This window comes from Rhinopithecus bieti, unplaced genomic scaffold (assembly GCF_001698545.2).
Source record: "Rhinopithecus bieti isolate Rb0 unplaced genomic scaffold, ASM169854v2 scaffold_2254, whole genome shotgun sequence".
Lineage (NCBI taxonomy): Eukaryota > Metazoa > Chordata > Mammalia > Primates > Cercopithecidae > Rhinopithecus > Rhinopithecus bieti.
This window is the reverse complement of record NW_016803982.1, coordinates 509,291-530,268: the sequence shown is the minus strand read 5'-3', so window position 1 is coordinate 530,268 and position 20,978 is coordinate 509,291. Positions and strand designations below refer to the sequence as shown.

The window sequence follows — 20,978 nt, the reverse complement described above, 5'->3', positions numbered from 1 at the left end:
GACTGTTGATTTTAATGTTTACTCTCATCTTTGTGTTTTTCATGATGGATCAGAAAGAACTGGTTTCATCAGCTGGGGCTTTTTTTTTTCCTCCCTGTTTTCAGGTAGTGTGCAACTAGAGTAATAACAATAGCCAATCACATTTCTAGAATCTTAAGAAATATAGAAAAGGAGTTACCTTTGTTTAAAAAAAAAAAAAAAAAATTTTACATTTTTATGAAGTTTATATTTTGCTTACTTTTACCATTGTACTCCAGCAGGGAATGTAAATAAGGTATTTTTATTATACATCTGAGCTCAAGTTTTATAGAGATATCAGCAATTAGAAAAATCACTTTAGGAGAGAGCATGGAGCCCCTGGGTTCAATTACGTAGTTTACTGACATTGCAGTTGTAGCTCTCATGGTTGAGACAGCAGAAGTGAAATTTCTTTCGTATGCTCATTGATGTACCTATTTTTTATTACTTTTTTTTTTCATCTCCAGGAACGAATGAAAAGACTTAATGAAATTGTTGATGCGGCAAATGCTGTTATTTCTCATATAGATCAAACAGCCCTAGCAGTTTATATTGCAATGAAGACTGATCCCAGGCCTGATGCAGCTACTATAAAAAAGTACCTAACCAGTAAATAATCTTTCTTGCATCTCATTTCTTAGTTAACTTGTTTTAAAAGTAGGGACTAATAATATAGAGGATATTGCTTTTCTGATGTTTGTTATATCCTTATAAAGGGAATTATCACTATTTGGATACTCTCTCTTTAGAAATTTTAAAATAATTTTGTCCAATCTTTTTAAGAGTAAGCCCAAGAAAAGTAGTTTGCCTTCTCTGCTATTAAGTACTGTCAAGGTGGAGAGATATGAGTATCTGTGATCAAGCAGTCCAACCACTTGAGGGTTTATGTGAATTGGACCATATCAGGAAGACAAAAATTAACACTGTAAAATTAATATTTAAAATGTTTATTGTCCAATAACATGAAAAAACCAATATTTGGTTTGTAGTGAAATAAATGATAAAAAATAAAATTAGGTAAAACTATCTGGCAACTTTTATGAAACTGGCTTTATAGTATTACTTAGGGAGAATAGAAGGAGAGAATTTATAGTTTTGCCTTTATAAAACCTAATGCTGTGTGTAAATAGAGAAGCTTCCCTGGGTTTATGACTGGTTGGTATGGTTCCTTCCATGCAAGAGTATGATTTCCATGTTGGAATAATGGTCCAGTGACTCTGAACCAAGCTACCATTTGGTCACTTTCACCCTTCCATGAACTCTTAAACCATCACCTCATGGTAGCTCTCCCAATGTCAGTTACTTGTTTATCACTTTGGTTCATTTTCAACATAACAGGATCGTTAACTAGGTAGAAATATCCTGATTCTTTTGTGGTTATTATAACTAATAAACCAAAACTATTCAGGCTGCCTGAAAATACTAAATTTTCCTTAAAAATTTTATCAGTTTTAGTCAGTATTTTTTTCTACATAAAATAGTTAGATTCTAAACTGCTAGAATTCTTTCCATTATATCATTTATATTGACACTATAGGATCTTATGAATCTTACAAGCAATAATTTGCAAGTGGGATAGAATGTATTTAAAATTAGTTCTTTGATCACTATTATTACCTTTTCATATTTTTCAAAAGAATAGTCTCAAAACATTGCCATTTTGTTGTTGTTAATAATAATAGAAAATACAGCCGCCATTTATTAAGTGCCGATTGTGTACAAGGGACTATTGAGGGCATTTTAAATACATTGTTTTATTTAAATTTAGTCTTCCAAACAACATGAAAGGCAGAGGCCTTTGTATCCCCCTTCTAAGGAAGAGAAAACTGAAGTTCAGAAGGGTTAGATGACTTGGCCCAGGTGCCACTGCTAGGAAGTCGGAAAGCACATAGTCAAATCAGGATCTGCCTCCACAGCCCATGCCCTTTCTTTTCTCTGTATATTCTTACTGCCTTCTTGAGAAGGTTAACATAACTCATTATTATCTCACAGAAAAAGGAGCATCATCTGCCTCCCACCCATCCTCGTTGTGTTCCTTTCTGTCTCAGGGTGATCATTGTTCATCTTATTACAAGAGGAGGCTGGCCTTGGTCACTTTAAAACTGTCTTCTGCAGATCACCAGTGATAACCAGTTGCTAAAAAAGAAGGCCCATTTTGAGTCTTCCTTGAGCTCTCTGCAGCCCCTGACATTAACTATCCCATATACTTTCTAGCTTTTGTTATTTTTTATACTTTCTGAAAATAACATGATTTTCTCAAACTCAGGTATTACATGAAAGAACACATATGGTTTTCTCAATTTTACCATCCACAGAGGAAACTCAATCTTAGATTACCGTGAGCCATAAACTAATACAAGATTAGTGTTATTTTGTTATTGGTCTTTTTTAATTACTGTTTTTAATCTCTTTTTTTTTTTAATTTCTACTCTTTGGAGATTACTAGACATTGACTATCATGGCTATTAGAAATAAGCTTTGATAAAACTAGAAAGAAGCCATAAAACTTTGTAAAAATGCTGAGAGTGGAGCTGCTTTAAGTTTTTAGCAACACTGGGTCAACTTGTCTATCCTTGTAATTAAAGAATTTCTCTCCAGGCCTTTGCTTTGGCCTGACTGAAATAGACTCTGGCCAGGTTGTGTTTGGACAAAAGACAATATTCGGAGTTGAAATATTTTACAAGATGCTATCAGGAAATACTTAACATTTCTTACAGATCTCATCTGTGGGCAAGTAGCAGCCAACTTAAGCATTAATTTCTCATTTCCATGCAAAATTGCTTTCTCTTAAATCACTAACATCGAATATTATAAAATGCCATTTTCTAATCTTAAAATGATATTAACTTTTGTTAATTTGATTTCAAGGTATTTATTGAGCAAATACTTCATGTAAGGCATCACTGAATGGGACTTAAAAAATGAACAAAATAGTCTCTACTCTTAGGAGACTTATCATCTAATATAGAAGATGAAATTGCCAGATAGGAAATTATTAAGAGATAATGAAATACAAGTATTTTAAATAAATATTTCAAATTGTAAAACCTGTAGAAAGAAAATCTGACTTTCTCCTGAGTGGAAAAAGCCTCATGTATTAAAAAGGTATTCAATCTCAGCCAGTCAGTATACAACCTAAGGAGAGGAAAGGAATACTCCAGATATGTAGCATTTAGAGTACGTGATCAGAGGATGCTAAAATAGAAAGGGATCTTACAGCTAATTTAACCCAGGTCTGACAAATGCAGATTACCTATGTCACCCCCAGGTTGCCTTCTGATTTCTGCATCATTCCAGCCCTTCTCTGGGCAGCCAGGATCCATCAGGCAGCATTTGCCGAGTCTGCCCTGCAGACTCTGGCCGAGCGACGGATGAAAGGAGTACTCAGACACAGGTATCCAGTGAAAGAGCGGGCTAGGGGACTGCCAGCACTAGGAGCCGAAGAGAGTTAGCAGTCCCCCTAAGCCAGCGATGCTCACATTTATTTAGTAGAGATTTAATGACAAAGGTGTGGAGCAAACACAATTTGTGGGTAATAAACATTGTCAACCCCCCAAGTAGAGAGCAGTCCTGCACGCAAATGCTCAAAGGTTGGTTTTTGGAGACGGGAGTAAACAGAGTTATCTAGATAAGTTCCTTTACATTCCCTTGTTATCTGCCCTTTGCTCTCTGGCTCCAGATAAGAGAATTTGGCTGCCTTCAGTCAAATCCTCTTTTGAAGCTTTTGTGAGACCTCCCAACCTTCCAAGAAAGTTTGCATCTTTCTCTCTGACTTTTACCCACCACCCTGACCGGTGTCCTACATCTCCCCCTTTTCTGTTTTTTGCATCAGGTTTTGTTGATTGAAGAGTACAGATGTGTGCAGTAACCAGTTTGTCTGGCATAGTGGTTACTGCTTGTATTCCAGCTTTGCATTCCTAGAATTAGTAAATAATATAAGACAAACATGAGTATAATCAGTAACATGCTTTTCCAGTCAAGGAGTGACATCTAGTGTTTCTTGGCACCTCAGTCCAATGTGTGCCGTTACTAAGGAAACCTACTGGGGGTGTGTTAACCCCTTCCAGCCAAGCAGTTACATTATTAGAGCCTGGGAAGGTGGTGTCTGCCCAGGTAACAGGGCAGAAGAAAGGCAAATCTAAGAGATGAGCCCCGTAAAGGTAGCAGGTACAGGTTGCAGGCAGAGTGAGAGAATATGAAGGTTTAATACCCTATGAGAGTTGCAGTGTACAACAGAAAGTATAGCAAGGAACAGATTATCTGGAGTGAATGATATCTATGTCTAGAGCAGGATTCGCTTAGCTTCCTGAGTTTTCTTCTTCAGCATCCCCCAGGTAATGTCTGGGGCTTGTGTCATCTGAAGAAGCCACATCATCCAGGACTATGGGTCCTGCAGGGTCATTTTATTCATTTCTGGTACCAGATTGGGTCCTAACCACGCTATGGTATGGTTTGATGCCTCGTGCTGGAATCCAGAGAGGACCTGAGGGGGTGTGAACACAAGCATATCTTCTTCCCAATGTTAACAATTCATTTGAACCATACCATACATTACTGTTTATATCTTTCCATAAAACTGCAGGGTTTAATGTCTTGAGAGGTTTTAGCAAAGTGCTTTTCTATAGCTGATTGAAATATATCATTTAGTTTTAAAAAGTAAGGGTAAATAAGGCTTGTGCCAGTGGTGTTGCAGGGTCCTTACTCATATTCCTTTGTTGTTGTTGTTGTTGTTTTCTGAGCGTATTTTTAAGGGCAGATTGGACACGTTCTACTATGGCTTGTCCTTGGGGGTTTTAAGGGATGCCTGTGGAATGGTGGATGTGCCACGTGTGACAAAATTGCTGAAATGTTGAGCTGGCATAAGCTGGACCATTATCAGTTTTAATGTTTGTGGGCCACTCCATAAATGCAGAAGTTAAAATGTTTAATAACATATTAGGCAGACTTTCCAGGAAGAGCATGTGTGCTAATTAGGTGAGAATTGGTATCAACAGATACATGTACATATCTTAGTTTTCCAAATTTAGGGACCTGTGTAACATCTGTTTGCCATAGCTGATTAGGATCTAGTTCTTTAGGGTTAACACCTGTTGAAGGAGGGGACGTGCCTGTGAGCTGGCAGTTTGGGCATTGCAGGATAATGTGTTTCATCTTTGGGTAAGTTGAAATTGGTTAATTTTCTCCAATTTTGGTGGAAACGTTGATGCAAATGGGTGGCTTGGTCAAGCAGTGACATCATAATCTGCAGGTCTGCTTGATCATTGCCATAAGCTAGGGGGCCGGGCAGTGAGCTGTGGGCCTGAATGTATGTAATGAAACTAGGATGTGTACGTTGATCCACCAATTGCTGAGATCAAAGAAAAACAGCACACAGGATGGGCTCGAGAGTGGACTTAATGAGGGCTGTTTCAAGGTTTTGCAATAAATAAACAGAGGAAACAGAGTCACTAACAATATTGATAGGCTGAGCAGAAAAGGTCTCCAGGGCCAATATTAAGGCTTCAACCTCAGCTCTCTGAGTGTTATTAAATCCAGAACGAATGAGGGAATTGTGTAGTCTCCACCAAATAGCCACTTTCCCATTTTTTACCAGAGCCGTCAGTAAAAAGCATTAAAGCATTAGGTATGGTGAGGGTGAACCACTTTTGTAGGCATAACTACAGGAATACAAGATAAGAACTGAAGTAGTTTATCAGCAGGAAGGGCATGCTCTATATGGCCTGTATAATCAGAGAGTACTAATTGCAGGTCTAGAGATAAGGGCAAGACTGCCTTGAATTGCTTTTTACTTAAAGAAATTCTGATGACATCAAGGTCATAACCTAGCAACTGATGGCATCATCTGCAGCCTGAATAGATGACTTTACTAACTAGCTGGATATAGGGAGATAGAGTTTTATTTCTAGTATGTGAGCAAAAAACCCATTTTAGGAAGCATAGCCCTGGGGACATCTGTCCTATTAATCCTGTTGGGTAATGCTTAGTAGGAAAAACAAACAATTGAACTGAATATTGAATATTGTGGGTCTGTGTGATCCAGTTGCCTCTGAAAAATAGCATGCTGTATTTCCTCAATTTCCCTTTTTGCTGCAGGAGTTAAATACCTGGGAGAGTCTAGGGCTGTATTGCCCTTTAGGATAGAAAGCAGGTTTTGTAATGTATCAGTAGTTATGCCCAAGGTGCGGCCAAGCCAGTTATTATCGCCTAGCAATTTCTGATAATCATTTAAGGTGTGTAAGTTGCTAGTATTTAATTTAACTTTTTAAGGTCTTACTGACCGATAAGTTAGAATGTATCCAAGATATTTCCAAGGAGAAGACAATTGTACTTTTTCAGGTGCTATGATTAAACCTCTTAACTGTGTATTCTTTATGACAGAGGCATATAAACTTAAAAGTACTGGCTCTGTTGAAGCTGCTAGTAAAATATCATCCATAAAATTAATAATCTTGCAATTAGGCAAGTCTTTTCTACTGGGGAGCAAAGCCTGATTTACATGATACTGATAAAATATTCCTTGAGAAAGTACTTTCCAATGAAATTGGCAAGCTGGCCTCTATTGATTGCTAGTATTGTAAACACAAATTTTTCTCTGTCCTGTTCTGCAAGGGGAATAGTATAAAAGCAGTCTTTTAAGTCAATAAAGTCAATAAGACTATAGGCCAATCTATAGGAATCGCCGCTGGGGAAGGGAGGCCCTGTTGAAGGGGCCTCATAGCTTGCAAATTAGCATTGATAGCCCATAAGTCATGCAGAAGTCTCCATTTGCCAGACTTTCTGGGAATGACAAAAATGGGCGAATTCCAAGTGCTGTTTGACGGTTGTATATGGCTGGCTTTTAATTGTTCCTCAGCTAATTTATGGGCTCTTTGTTATTTCTCTCCCTTTAAAGGTCACTGTTCTAGCCAAATAAGATTTTGAGAGAGCCTCATCAGGGGTAGGGGAGGAATAACAGTGGATCTCTAATAACATTATTAGAGATCTGCAGAGTGACCTCAACCCTCTTGTAAATGGACTAATGGCTCCATTTTTTTTTTTTTAATGCTTTTCCTATATATATATATATAAGTGTTAAAACTAATGGTTCATACACCTAATTGCCTTGCCGATTTTGCATTACCAGGCAGGCCAAGAGCTCCCCTTCTAATGCCACTTGCCTAAGACAGGGTCCCATAGCTGTAGCATATTCTTTGTCTTTTCTCCAATTTATTGGAGGAAGGAGCTCAGGCAAAACCTCCATTCCGTCTTTGTTATTTTGCCCAGCGGGGCTGAGGGAGAAGGAGGAGGTGGTAAGGTAGATAGATGATGGCTCCTCCTCCCTTCCCTTTGTAGGTTCTTCTGTGTAGAGGGGGACCAAAGCAGCCCTAACTAAGGCCCGTAACCTTAGAGATGTTACTGGGACCTGTTGCCCTTGTGCATGATGTTGTTTAGGATTTCTCCCGACTTGTTCCCAGAGTTCTATGTCTAGCCTACCTTCTTCCAGGAACCATGGGTTATGGGAAACAACAGTTTGCATTAGGTCCCTTAATTGAGCCTGTGAAAACGAGGCTCCTCTAGCTTTAAGCAGCTGTGAAAGCGAGGCTCCACTAGCTTTAAGCAGCGGTTTCAATACTTTTATATACTGTTGCTGTTGAGCTGATAACTGTTGCCCCATGATGAAACCCTAGCCTGAAAAATTCCCTCGAATTTGGAAATCCCAAGCGGGCACCAATGACTTACTGACTGCGCAGTCTCTTCACCTTCATTTTTGAGGGTTCCGTTGTGATCCATTGCAGCGTTCCTCACACGGGGCACCACCTGCCAAGTCTGTCCTGCAGACTCTGAGTGACAGATGAAAGGAAAGGAGTACTCAGGCACAGGTATCCAGTGAAAGAGCGGGCTAGGGGACTGCCAGCACTAGGGACCAAAGAGAGTTAGCAGTCCCCCTAAGCCAGCGATGTTCACATTTATTTAGTTTAGATTTAATGACAAAAGCTTGGAGCAAACACAATCTGTGGGTAATAAACATTGTCGACCCCCAAGTAGAGTGAATGATCAAAGGTTGGTTTTTGGAGACAGGAGTAAACAAATTTATCTGATAAGTTTCTTTACATTCCACTGTTATCTGCCCTTTGCTCTGAGGCTCCGGACAAGAGAATTTGGCTGCCTTCAACCAAATCCTCTTTCAAAGCTTTTGCAAAACCTCCCAGCCTTCCAAGAAGGTTTCCATCTTTCCCTCTAACTTTTACCCACCACCCTGATCGATCTCCTACAAGCATTGGCCTGGGTGTGGAAACCTGCCTTGTCAACCCATTGCTGTTCCAAGCCCCTTTTCTGCTTCACAAAATCAGAATAGTAGTTGTGCCTGACACCTTGGGTTATTGGAAGGCATAAACAAAGGACTGCTGAGAAGACATTTAAGGATGGCACCTGGCATCTAAGAGTAGAGGAGGGGAAGGAGGGTGGGTCAGGCAGTGACAAGCCATGCAGATGCCCCACAGCTTGGAAGCCCCAAAAGTCTACTTGTAAATCCTTTTCTTCTTAATTCCAATGTAAACAAGCAGTACCCAGAAACATCTCCACAAAAAGGGAGTGCAAGTTGGTTCTTAAAGCTTTGAAATGCTGTGCTGAGCCCTGAGGGATCTTTTAGGCATAGTTTCATTTACATTGCAAATGTTTTGGGGTTGGGAATTGTCCTCTTTGATGAACTCTGCCAGTCTGAAGGAATTTCTCAACAGCTCTACTATCCACGTTGCCTCCCTGCTCACTTTCAAGGTACCAGATCAAATGGGCTTTGAACCTCTGAGAATACCCCAGTCTCGGGCAATGCTTCAGCAACAGCATTTTCCATGGTACTTAGCGTTCATGTTCCCTGCCATGCGGCCTCTTAGATTAACAGGACTCTTTGGTGCACAGGATTAATGTGGGTGAGCCCTGGAGCCGTCAAGTTTTTGGGCTGATGGCTGTCTTTCCTACTGCGGATCCTTATTGATGGTATAGTCCCGGCAGGTTTCACATGCTACACATTTCACTCTGAGTCTTTCAGAGTCACTCTTAGCCGTTAGTTTGTTCCACAGCTAAGTGCCTCATCATCATTTTCTCAGTACTTCTAGTCCACATTTTTTTCATGTGTATCTGACATGAGTTGGACAGAATGCCTCAAATAAGCATACATTCCAGAGACTAACACTTTCCCCTGGAGTGTAGGTGGTGGTTGTATTTCATTCAGCAATGATTTATTGAGTTTCCATTCTGTGCCGGGCACTATCCTAGGCACTTGGAATGCATTGAAGAAAACAAAGATGCCTGCCCTGGATCAAGGCAGTGTGCCATAGTGATTAAGAGCACAGATTACAGATTTCTACTGCTAAGCTTAGAATCCTGGATCTGCCACTTCCTAAGTGGAGGACCTTGAACAAATTGCATAGTCTCTTTGGGCCTGAGTTTCCTCCTTTGCAACATGGCAGTAATTAATAGTCTCTCTTACTCAGAATGGTTTGAATGTGAATGAATTAACATGTTAAAATGCTGAGACAATTGCTGGCACATTCAGAGTAAAGCATTGTATTTGGTTGTCCTAGTCATGTACTGAAAGTTTTAAGACATGACCTCTGTGTATATATATAGATAAATATGTAATGATTGCTGTCTATAAGAAATCTGAAAACTCAGAAGACATTGACCTGATTAAGAGTTATATAGGTAAAAGAATTTAGAATAGTGATTAACCTTTCAACTCTGTTGCTTCTGGCATTCTATATGTGTAATATAGTAGCTCATTTGATGTTTATTAATAAGGCATCTTATTTGATGTACAATACAAATTATGTACCTGGATATACAGTATTTCTGCATTATAAATCTTAGGCAAAAGAATACATGAATTTAAGTTCAGATAAGAATTTACTTTTAAAGACAGTTTACTGATATCTGAAATATTTTTTAATTTGCTGTACAGTGACATGGACAAACAAAAATCCACCCTCGTAGATGCCCTTTGTAGGAAAGGTTGTGCCCTGGCAGACCATCTTCTTCACACCCAGGCTCAAGATGGAGCCATTTCCACTGATGCAGAAGGAAAGGAGGAAGAAGGAGAAAGTCCTTTGGATTCTCTGGCAGAAACATTTTGGGAAACTACTAAATGGACTGATCTTTTTGACAATAAGGTAACCTTTCTGCTGCTTGTTTCGGCAAAGTTCTTGGGGTTACTCCACAGACCTCTCTTGTGCCACATTGCTGGTTACAAGAGGAAGAGGTAAATGGAAAAAGTTAAGCTGGGCTCCGAATATGACATGTGTAGCATAGTACTTCATGTTTGTCTCACCGTTTTTTAAAAAACATTATTTTATGGGCCTGCAAACTGGCTGTTAAACCATGATAATTTTAAAAACAGTTTAAGAATATATGTAGTAGGCTTTTAGTTAAATCAGTTATGTATGTAGCTAAATTAAGAAAGTCTTCTAGAAAATGCCTTCAGGCCTACCCTTCTCTATTTATATGCTAATTTGTTGGTGGTAGGAGATTGGGGCAGGTTGAGGGGCATACTGGTTAGTTTAGATGTTACTTATTTTCCTCAAAACTCTTGAACTTCTAAATAATTATCATCTTGATTTGTAGCTAATCAGTTTTAAAACCCAATTCGGAAAAGCATTGTTGATGAACTTTTTTGGATTTTGGTTACAAAACATTGTTAATTTCTTTTAGATCTCTACTATAATTCTTGCAATAGAGATTATACAAGTCATTAATCTTCTTTTCCTTTGAAAATAAAGTAAATGGAGTCAGTAGGATTTCCTTCGCTTATCACAGACCATCGTTTTGTTTTAGTAGACAGATGCTTGTTCTCAGAATTAACTGGTAATTTGCAGTAAAGAACCCTGGAAGTGGGAAGAAAATTCTTATATGCTTCAGATTTTTCCAGCACAGTACGGTTGTGCATTTATAGAAGGTACTCAGTTATGTTTGGGAAACTGAAAGAGTCAGTATTGCAGCAGAGGTCAGGAATTTGAATCTGAAATTAGACCCCTTGAGTTTGGCTCCTGTCTCTACTTTTATATGTGACCTTAGGCAACTTACTAAATTGTGATACCTTAGTTTCTTATCTGCATGACCTGCCTTAGGCTGTGATGAGTGAGTGTTAAGTAGCTGCAGTGTCCCCAACAATATTTGCTGTTACTGCGAACAAACAAGGGAACAGTTATTGAAGGCCTGCTATGTGCCAAACACTGCTTACCACTGGAAACATAAAGATGAATAAGAACCTGGTTTTTGTCTTTGAGGAATCTAACAGAGATTGACAAACACTTGATGAACATCATAATAAAATTGTTTTAGATCATTCTATTTTTGCAATACTACTACTATATTAGGGACCATGCATTCTATTACCAGTTTACTGTGTTTATGGCAACGATTGTTAAATACTTTAGAATACAAATCAGTGTGATAGGATTTTCTTTGAGTACATTCTCCACATTCCAAAGTAGAGACCAAAAATATATATAAATGATTACAAGTATATTTGACAAATATAGTAATTACAGGTAAAAACTTGTACCAAAGAAACCATGCTTATATAATCTAATACTTGTTTTTTGACTTCTATCCTCATTTGCAATTTTGGCAGTTTATACTGATTCTGCATTTTGTATTTCTATCCTGATTTGCATCTTTGTAATTATTTATGTTAGCTCTGGTTTCTTATGCATGAAGAGGTATTTTTAAGTGGATTTCCACAGCTAATAATTTCTCTTATTAGTTTTCTTCCTAAAAAACAAATGGTTCATTCTGTGGAACACTCAGCTCTTTTGAAGACACTGATTATCTTTTAAAAGTTTTAAAATGTACTCGATATACCATATTCATTTCAAAAGCTACACTTCTGTTAAAGCCTTAATTTTATTGTTAAAGCTAATGCCTTAAAATGTAAATTATTTTATAAACAAGCTTTATCATGTTTTACATTGTAGGTTTTGACATTTGCATATAAACATGCATTAGTAAATAAAATGTATGGGAGAGGCCTTAAATTTGCAACTAAACTTGTGGAAGAAAAACCAACAAAAGAAAACTGGAAAAATTGTATTCAAGTAAGTGATATTTAAAATGTCACTGTTAAGCATCACTTTGATGTTGCATAGTGACAGGATAACTAGAGAGGATTAGGATTGTGATATAGAAATCATGGTTTTATTGTGACCAGTTATTACACTAATTAGCATAATGTGAGCTATAGAATAAATACATGAGAGACAGTCAAGAAGCTATTTAAATTTTAAAAACACTTCACTGCTATCCAAAAAATTGATACTAGCCTCAAATGTTTTCAGCAAGGGCAAATGCATTTTGAATTTTGTAAAAGTAGAAGCCAGTTTTCTTTATGAAGGAAACAATTCCTTTTAAATGCACGTTTGCCTCAACTCTAAAATGGTTGAACTTCTGGAGTTTATATTTGATTTTATTCTTCATTTGAGATGGTAGGCATTTTTAAAATTATTTTACCATGTATCATATTATGTGCAGAGAAATTCTGTAGTTGAGCTTTCTGCACAAGTTAGTTGTCAAGTAAAAAAATTAGCTGAATTCTACAGAAGTTAGTTTAGTCTGACCTCGTCTTTGTACATGCATCATTGGTTTATGCCTAAAGGATACATTAAGGCAGGGGAGTTTGGTGGTGCCAGATTCAGCTAAAGGGCAAGTCCAGGTTAATTATACTTTATATGTAAGGTACACTTTGGATGTAAAACTGACCAGTAGGTTCCTCTGAAAATGTTTGATAATTAGAGTAAGATATATTCATATTTACTCTTAGAGCTTTTTGTTTACCTTCACCAGTCAGTCCAAATTGCAAGACATTTTAAATGAGCTCCTCCAGATCTTTGACTAGATTAAGAGAGCTCTTTCTGGAGCCAGGTGTTGATATGTCTAATGTGGTTCTCATCATGTGGAATCTGATCCGTGAGCTGGTTTGTAAAGCCAGTGATCCCTGCCGACGTTCACATCAGGGAGTGTTTCTTAACTTGTGTGCCCTCCACTCGGCGCCCCCGCGCTGCCTGTTCTCCACACAGCAGCTGGAAAAGATGTCTTTTGACACCTGCTGTTGAATCTCCGTCACATTTGGAATAAAATCCAAACTCTCCCCTGTGGTCCATAAGGCCCCTACCTACTTCTTCAGACTTATTTCATATCACACTTGCCCATATAAACTCTGCTTCTGCCACACCAGCATCTCTGCTTAGCAGAAACAGCTACACCTTTTCCTACCAAAGGACCTTTTCCTACCAAAGGACCTTGGCACCAACTGCTCCGGCTGGATGGAATGTCTTTCCCAGATTCTCACACCAATTTCTTCTTGTCATTCAAACTCCACTTAAGGGTCACCTCCATAGAGATTCAATCTCCATAGAGATTCATCTAACTCCCGAGTTAGTTTATATTGTATCAAATATTATATCTACTGTACACCTGATAAATATCTTATTACTTGTTTATTCATTTATTAATTTGCTTATTTGTTTTCCCTGAAAGTGGGAGGTGAATTTGTTCCATGCTGTTTTCCCAGTGTTTGACATGATAGTTACTCAGAAAAAATGAATGAAAGGAAGTTAGGTTGGTAGGAAGGAAAGGACCAAGTAAGTTGGAAGGAAGAAGGGAAGACAGGTTAATAGGAAAGAGGGAAAAGGACAGTTGGTAGGGATAATGATGATAAGAATAGGTTGGTTAGTAGGAAAGTTGGTTGACAGTAAGAAAAGTTGGTTGGTGGGAAGAAAGATCAATGGGTGGGTGACAGTTGGTAGAAGGAAGATTCTGTATGCTACTACCTTACTGTTACTAAATATTTAATACAGAATTTATTCTAATACTGAGCTTAAAAATCTGTCACTTCCTTTATAATAATACATTATTGTATTTTGTTGTAGCTGATGAAGTTACTTGGATGGACCCATTGTGCATCTTTTACTGAAAACTGGCTCCCCATCATGTATCCTCCCGATTATTGCGTATTCTAAAATAGGAAACAAGACTTTAAATTTTAAAAAAGGAAGTTTTATAGTGAATGGATATAAAAACAAATTTGTGGCATTTTTAGTCTAATGCATGTTTTCATCCACTATCCAATACTGATTATTAAAATGACGTGTATTTATCAGAGAATTCACTGACGTGTGGCTTAATACATGTAAATCTAGACCTCTGACATCATGATGTTTTCTTAATGCCTCACATTGCTGGCACGGGGATGTGCCCTGCCTGCCAGCACAGAGGACTTCGAGTTGGGTTGCAGCTTATGACATGCATGATAGGTTTTGGAGGGTAACTTTTAACTGCAAACCTGTAAAGTTCTATTTTTTATTTTATAAATGAACAGGGTTTTAACATGCTCAACTTTAATTTTTTTCAATTGTATGAAGGCCTTAAAAAAGCTACATTAAGCGTAGCTAAAATTATTTATTGGACTAAAATTAACAGAACTTCATTTCCAGATTTTTTTTTTTTTCTTTTGGCAAATGTTTACATTCAATTAAGGGGAAAATAGAACCAGCACAAATGAGTGGCAATTGCTTCATCTTGGGGTAATTACAGGCAAGTCATTTTCACATCCTCTAGAAGTTCAGAGCATCAGAATGAACTCTGTGAATACATGTGTAAGTGCCAGACAGCTGAATCTTTATCAGGTATTGTAAAGATACACATATGATATGTTTATTAAAATTGAAATAATGTAAAACACGTGAATAAATTTGCAAAACCAAGATCACAGTACACCATATGCACTCTGGTACCTTAATTTTTTTTTATAAATAATAAAAGTGAATATTGAAGCTTCTTAAAGTTGGTCTTAATTTTTCATAAATAAAATTTGGGGTTGTAACAGAAATAATACATTAAATACATAGACAAAAAATTAAACATAAAGTAATCTATTTTACAATGTTTCTTATAGGCTTACAAGTATTTGAATATATTTCCAATTCTTGTGTGATTAACTTTTTTATTATTTTTATCTTTGGCTACTACATGTGCATCTCTTGTCATTCCTCCACCAAATAAACAGACACAAGTAGTATTAAAAAGTTTATGATCCCTTATCTAGTGGCAAATTGTGTGTATGTATGATTTTTTTATCTTGTTCTCTTAAAATTTACTGCTGCAAAAGGCCTACCAGTAATCCTGTCTAGTCATTCCTGTTTTTGCTGTATCTCATGAAAGTGTTAGAGCCTTTATGAGAAACATAAATACATGTATAAGCATATTGTTTACAACTTCTGGGCTATCTAGGGTCTAAAGTCCATCCATGAACAGCTACATGCATGTTCTCTCTCACACAGTCATAGACTGTCACCTGCACAGACATACAGGTCCCCATTTGTGTAGGTCTAGTCCAGTAAGAGAATGGAGAAGCTCAGTAAAGGTAGGATGACTTCCCAAGGTTACACTGCTGATCAGCTGTTGGAAATGAAATTACAGACCTTGCTTTACAACCCAGGTTTTGCTGTTTCAGGTAAGTACTACATACAGCAGGAATCAGTAACGTTTGGCCCTTAAACCCAAACTGGACTGCTGCCTGTTTTTGTAAATAAAGTTGTATTGGAACAGAGCCATGCCTATTCATTTATGACTCCTGTAACTGGAGGCAGTTATACAAAGCTGCCATGTTAGCTGCATTTCTGTGGTGACAAGTGGACCCAAGTAAGCTCCAGAAGATGTCCTCAGTAAAATCATTACTGTTTCTATGTGATTACATTAAAAATAATGCAAGCAGTAGGATGGTACTTCAAAAAGTCAAGCAGTTTTCCTGTTTCTGGTCGTAGTAGCCAATGTTTGCGCACACCTACTGAAAACAATTGAAAAAAACTAGGTAAAAATAACGTTTTAAAGAACCATTAGAGACAGTACATAGTATGTGCCCAATACTAGTTCTGTGGCCCCTTTCCAATAAGAAGAGGCAGTTCCCAATTGTTACTGGGAGGAGTTTTGCCATCTCATGGGATTTCTTTCCTTCCTCATGTTAGGCTGCTTCCTGGGAGAACTTCTCTTTACCCCAGAAGAGCCCCACCTGCTCCTCTTCTTAGGCACCACAAATCTCAAACCCTTTCTCCACCCCCAGCTCTAATGAAATGTACAGGGACTGGATGACTGGAAGCCACAGCCTGGGTCTCTGCTGTCTCATCCTGGCTCAAGTACTGACAAGCCAAATCACTTGACCCTCATGAATCTCCTTAAGAAAATCATGGTGTTGAATCAATGTGACTGTTCCAACTAGAAAATTATTTCATTTGAATTAACTGAGTCTTTGCCTCCACTGTGTTTCCTTCTCTGTCCTCCCAACAACCCAGCATTCAGAATACATGTGTCTTTGTCTTTCCCTTTAGGATCTAGGAGAAGCCTTCATAGGGAGATAGGTAAGAGGGATCCTTGCTGTCTCCCCTAAAGGGGAAGGGGAGGAAAACTTGAATGGAGAGAATTTTCTGAGGAATGAAAAAGTGAGAAACTGAACTTCATGAGCCTGAGTCTGTGTTAACATAGTAAACCAAGGGGAGAAAAATTTATCGGTAGTCATGGGTGGTAAACTGAGAAAGGGTAGCTGACTAAGTAAAATCCCGAAAACCAGAAGAGGAAGATGTGAGTGATGCTCTAACATGAAGGGTTCTTGGGCATCCCAATCAGCAGAATTTCTACCTGTCCTCCTGATACCCTGAGAGCCAGGTCAGGATGTGATGGTGCAGTACCTGCCAGCACTTTGCTGCAAAATGCCTCTGCACTCAGTTTTGCAAATGTACTGTTTTAGTTTCATTTAGAACCCCTGATTTGTGAGAGGATTTTAAACATCAGGCAAGTATGTAATGAATTCAAGCCGAGTCCTCTCGAGGGACAAACACGTATAACTACAGGTCCAGTGTCAGTGCCAGCTGTCAGGTTTTCACTGTGCAGCTAGGGTTGCCTGCTTACTCAGTCATGTCAAACAAATTCACTCTGGAATCGGCCAGGTCTCACCTAAAATGCAAATAGAATACAAAACAACTGAAAATATATTTTGTAATTTCAGTTTATATGTGGTTTTAAAAGTTAAGCTACCTCAAAACTCAGCTGGTCTACAATAATTTATTTTCACTAGTAAGTGTTACTTGCCTGGAATTTGGCAGATCTAAGTTGGGCTTGGGCTAGATGGTTTCAAGCCTGATTCATTAAGATGTAAAATTTACAGAAACAACAGAGGATTGAGGAACAAGTTAAATGACACACTAATGATGCAGTCTGCATAATGCAGTACTATGAAATTCTACAAAAAAAAAAGCAAGATGAAGGGAGGATCAGATTTAAGAGACATAACTAATCAAATTTGGACCTGGTTGGGTTCTGATTGAAACTAAAAATAAATGTCATGACACTTATGAGACAATTGGAAACTTGAACACTGCACATTTTAATGTATTATATTAATATAAAATTTTAGATGTGATAGTATTGTGATTATCTTGTATAGATACAAGCTGAATTTACAAAAGGAATGATTTGTCTGATTTGATTCAAATTAACATGGGAGCAGAGAAAGTAATGGTTTAGATTAACCATGGTTTTCCATGAATTGAAATACACTTATTTAGCAGAATATTGAGCTATAGTTGCCATATAATAAACTGCACATATTTAAAATATACAGTTTGTCTACTTTATTTAAAATTTTCTGTAATAGTGTAAAGAAAAAGATAACTAATCATTTCAGCCATTCTGAAAGGGCACTTGATTTACAAAATAAGCATATGATCGCATTCCTTTGCCCTGGAAATGTGAAAAGTTTAAAAGATTTAAAGGAACGAGTTTCATTGCTGTAATTTTCTTAGTAGATTCCTCTACACTGTGTATTTGAAAGATCTAGGATTTGAAAGAAAATTTGCATAACATTTGGGACAAACCATGGGTTTTTTAACAGCTTTATTGAAGTGTAATGTACATATGATAAACTTTAACCATTTCAAGTGTGCAGTTTAATGTCTAGAATGCAGCCATCAGCACAGTCCGGGTTTTTAGCACTTCCGAATCATCTGAAAGAACTCCCTCAAGCTCGTTTGTAGCCAGTCTCCATTCTCACCCCTAGCCCCAGACAGCCGGTGAACTGCTAATCCTAAAGTTTTTCTGGAAATGTCATATATGTGGAATCACAGTTTTAAATTTTTTGTGTCTTCTTTCGCCTAGTGTAATGTTCTTGAGTTTCAGCCACTTTGGGTGTATCTGTTCATTCCCTGTTGCTGGTGTGTATACTGTGTTGTGTGATGTACCACATTTTGTTCCTTCACCAGTTGATGGATGTTTGGATTGTTTATATTTGAGGCTATTAGGAATAATGCCGCTGTGCCGCTGTGAAAGTTTGTTTACAAGTCTTTGGGCATATCTTTTCAAGTAATGTTGTGTAGATAATCTGGGAATGAAATTGCTGAGACATGGTATATTTCTTTTTATATTGTAAGAAACTAGCAGACCATTTTCAAAATGACTGTACCATTTGACATTCCTACTAGCAATGTGTGAGAGTTACAAGCTTCCTACATCCTCATCAGCACTTGATGATATCACCTTTTTAACTTTGGCCATTCTACTGGTTGTGATACAGTATCTCATTTTAATTTGCATTTCTCCAGTAAATAGTGAACTTACTAGACATTTGTATATATTCTTTGATAAAGTTTCTATTCTGATATTTTGCACATTTTTTCAGTTGTTGGATTGTCTGTCTTGAGTTGTGAGAGTTTGGACACAAGCTGTTTTTTAGATGTGTGTGATGCAAATATTTTCTCCCAGTGTGTTTCTTGCTGTGTTGTCCAAGCTAGATTGCTGGATTCAAGTGATCCTCCCGCCTCGGCCTTCTGAGGAGCTGGTACTACAGGCACATGCCACCGCACCTGGCCCAGTGTGTGTAATAGTCTTTTGAAGAGCAAAACTTTTTAATTTTCATAAGGACCAACTCAGCATTTTTTTCATTTACAAGTTGTACTTTTGGTATCATATCTAAGATATCTTTGTCTAACTTAAGGTAACAAAGGTTTTACCCTATGTTGCCTTATAGAAGTTTTACAGTTGTTATAGCTTTAGTTCTTATATTTAGGTCTGTGATCCATTTCAATTTAATGTTTGTGTATAGTATGAGAGAAGGGTCAAGGTCGTGTGTGTGTGTGTACAATTTGTTCAAACATCACTAATTTAAAAGACTATAATTTCCCATTGAATTACCTTGGCATCTTTGTCACATATCATTTAGCCATATATGTGTGAGTCTGTTTCTGGTCTCTGTTCAATTGATGTATACATCTATTTTTAAGCTGAAATCAACTGACTTGCGTACTAGGCTTCATACTAACAAATCAACGTTTTCCAGATTGAGTGACTTTCCTGATCTTGCTCACACAAGACAGAGAAACAGCTCCAAGTAAAACTGGGTGGAATAATTGGGAGTCACCAGGCAGGCACCCTGTGCTTTTCACATAGTATCCAGATGTAGAAGACACACTGCCTTTTCCTAAAACTTATCTTCTGCTTTGGGGATTCTGATCTTGTAAGTTCTATATCCTAAAGGAGGACATTGCAAAAGGAATGTTCATTTTCCTTCCCTTTTGCTTGAGAGAAAGGCGACTTCTTTAGCACCATATATATATATATATATATATATACACACACACACACACACACATACATGTGGGAGTAGGGGAAGCATGATTTCCTTTTAAAAGAAATTAGTCCTAAAATCTTGGAAACAGGTTTGTATCAGGAAGATCCTGCTGTTGATGAATCAACTATTTATTTTAAAAGAAGAAACCTTAATCACCATCAAGAAAATTTGAAGAGTATTTAAAAACATCACCAAATTTACCTTAGAGACTCATTCTCAGAAGGCAATATCGATAAAGGAGAAAATAGAGACAATTAAATCTTTGGAATTATGGCTAGAATGCCCATTTGTTCCTTAAACTTACAGATACTTCTTGTTTTACAGGCAGATTTAAAGATCACTTTAAGAAATACCTATATGTATTAACATTAGCAAATCATACTAACTGCTGTCTCAATTATTGCCTCTTTAAAGTACTACTTCTTATGAAGCAGATCTTCCCACCAGGCTCTTCAGGAGCACCTTGATTCTTCTGGCCTTTTTATTTTCACATGATTTTAGACTTAGCTTGACAAATTCCACAGGAAAGTATATTGGGATTTTTACAATGATTTCACATAAGCTGTTGATCAATTTGGAGAAAACTGGCATATTTACAGTGTCTTCCAATGCACAAACTTGATGTCTCCCCACTTACCTATGTTAGTCTTAATTTGTCTCGATAATGCTAGATACATTTGCATCAACTTCTTGCCCATCTTTTGTTAGATTGATTCCTCAGTCTTCAGTATTGCAATTGTAAGTGGTATCTTTATTTAAATTTCATTTTCTAACTATCTGTAGTTAGAATTTACAAATAAGGTTGAGCTTTCACTATTGACATTTGACAACCTTGCCTAAACTCTTACAAATTCCAATAATTTCACTGTGGATTGCCTGCAGTTCCAGGAGTTGGTAAACTATGAACTGTGAACCAAATCTAACTCGCCTGTTTGTGCAGGCTAAGAAGGTTCTTACCTTTTCATAAATGGTTGTAAAAGCAAATATATATAATATATATTATTATTATATATATATAATGTAGAATAGTATGTGGCCGGAGAGCCTAAAATACTTATTGTGAAAAAAGCAGACAATATAGAAATTAACTAGAAATTATTAAGATAATGGACACGGAGGGAGAGTCTTTGTAAATTAAGAAGTTCTTAAGACAACATTGTTCTTATTCCAGCAGTTTTATTTTTCACTTTTAATCAACTTTAAGGCTATTAACTGTTTTCTATCATTCAATATCCTCTTTTTGCTGCAGTTAAAAATCTGCAAAAGTAGAGTCTTCAAACTAAGATATAATGACTCTGTCAAGCCCAGTTTCAAAAAG

General features: G+C 37.4%; 1 protein-coding gene across 1 annotated transcript in view; it reads left to right on the top strand.

Annotated features, from left to right (window-relative positions):
• The window catches only part of TPP2 (tripeptidyl peptidase 2), a 91,227-nt gene extending 76,398 nt beyond the window's left edge, over positions 1-14,829 (top strand). The window contains 4 exon segments of the mRNA XM_017861597.1: positions 486-616; positions 9,956-10,163; positions 11,967-12,086; positions 13,917-14,829. Coding sequence (XP_017717086.1) covers positions 486-616; positions 9,956-10,163; positions 11,967-12,086; positions 13,917-14,006 — 549 coding nt within the window. The 3' untranslated portion in view covers positions 14,007-14,829.
• Positions 14,830-20,978: the final 6,149 nt, after the last annotated feature.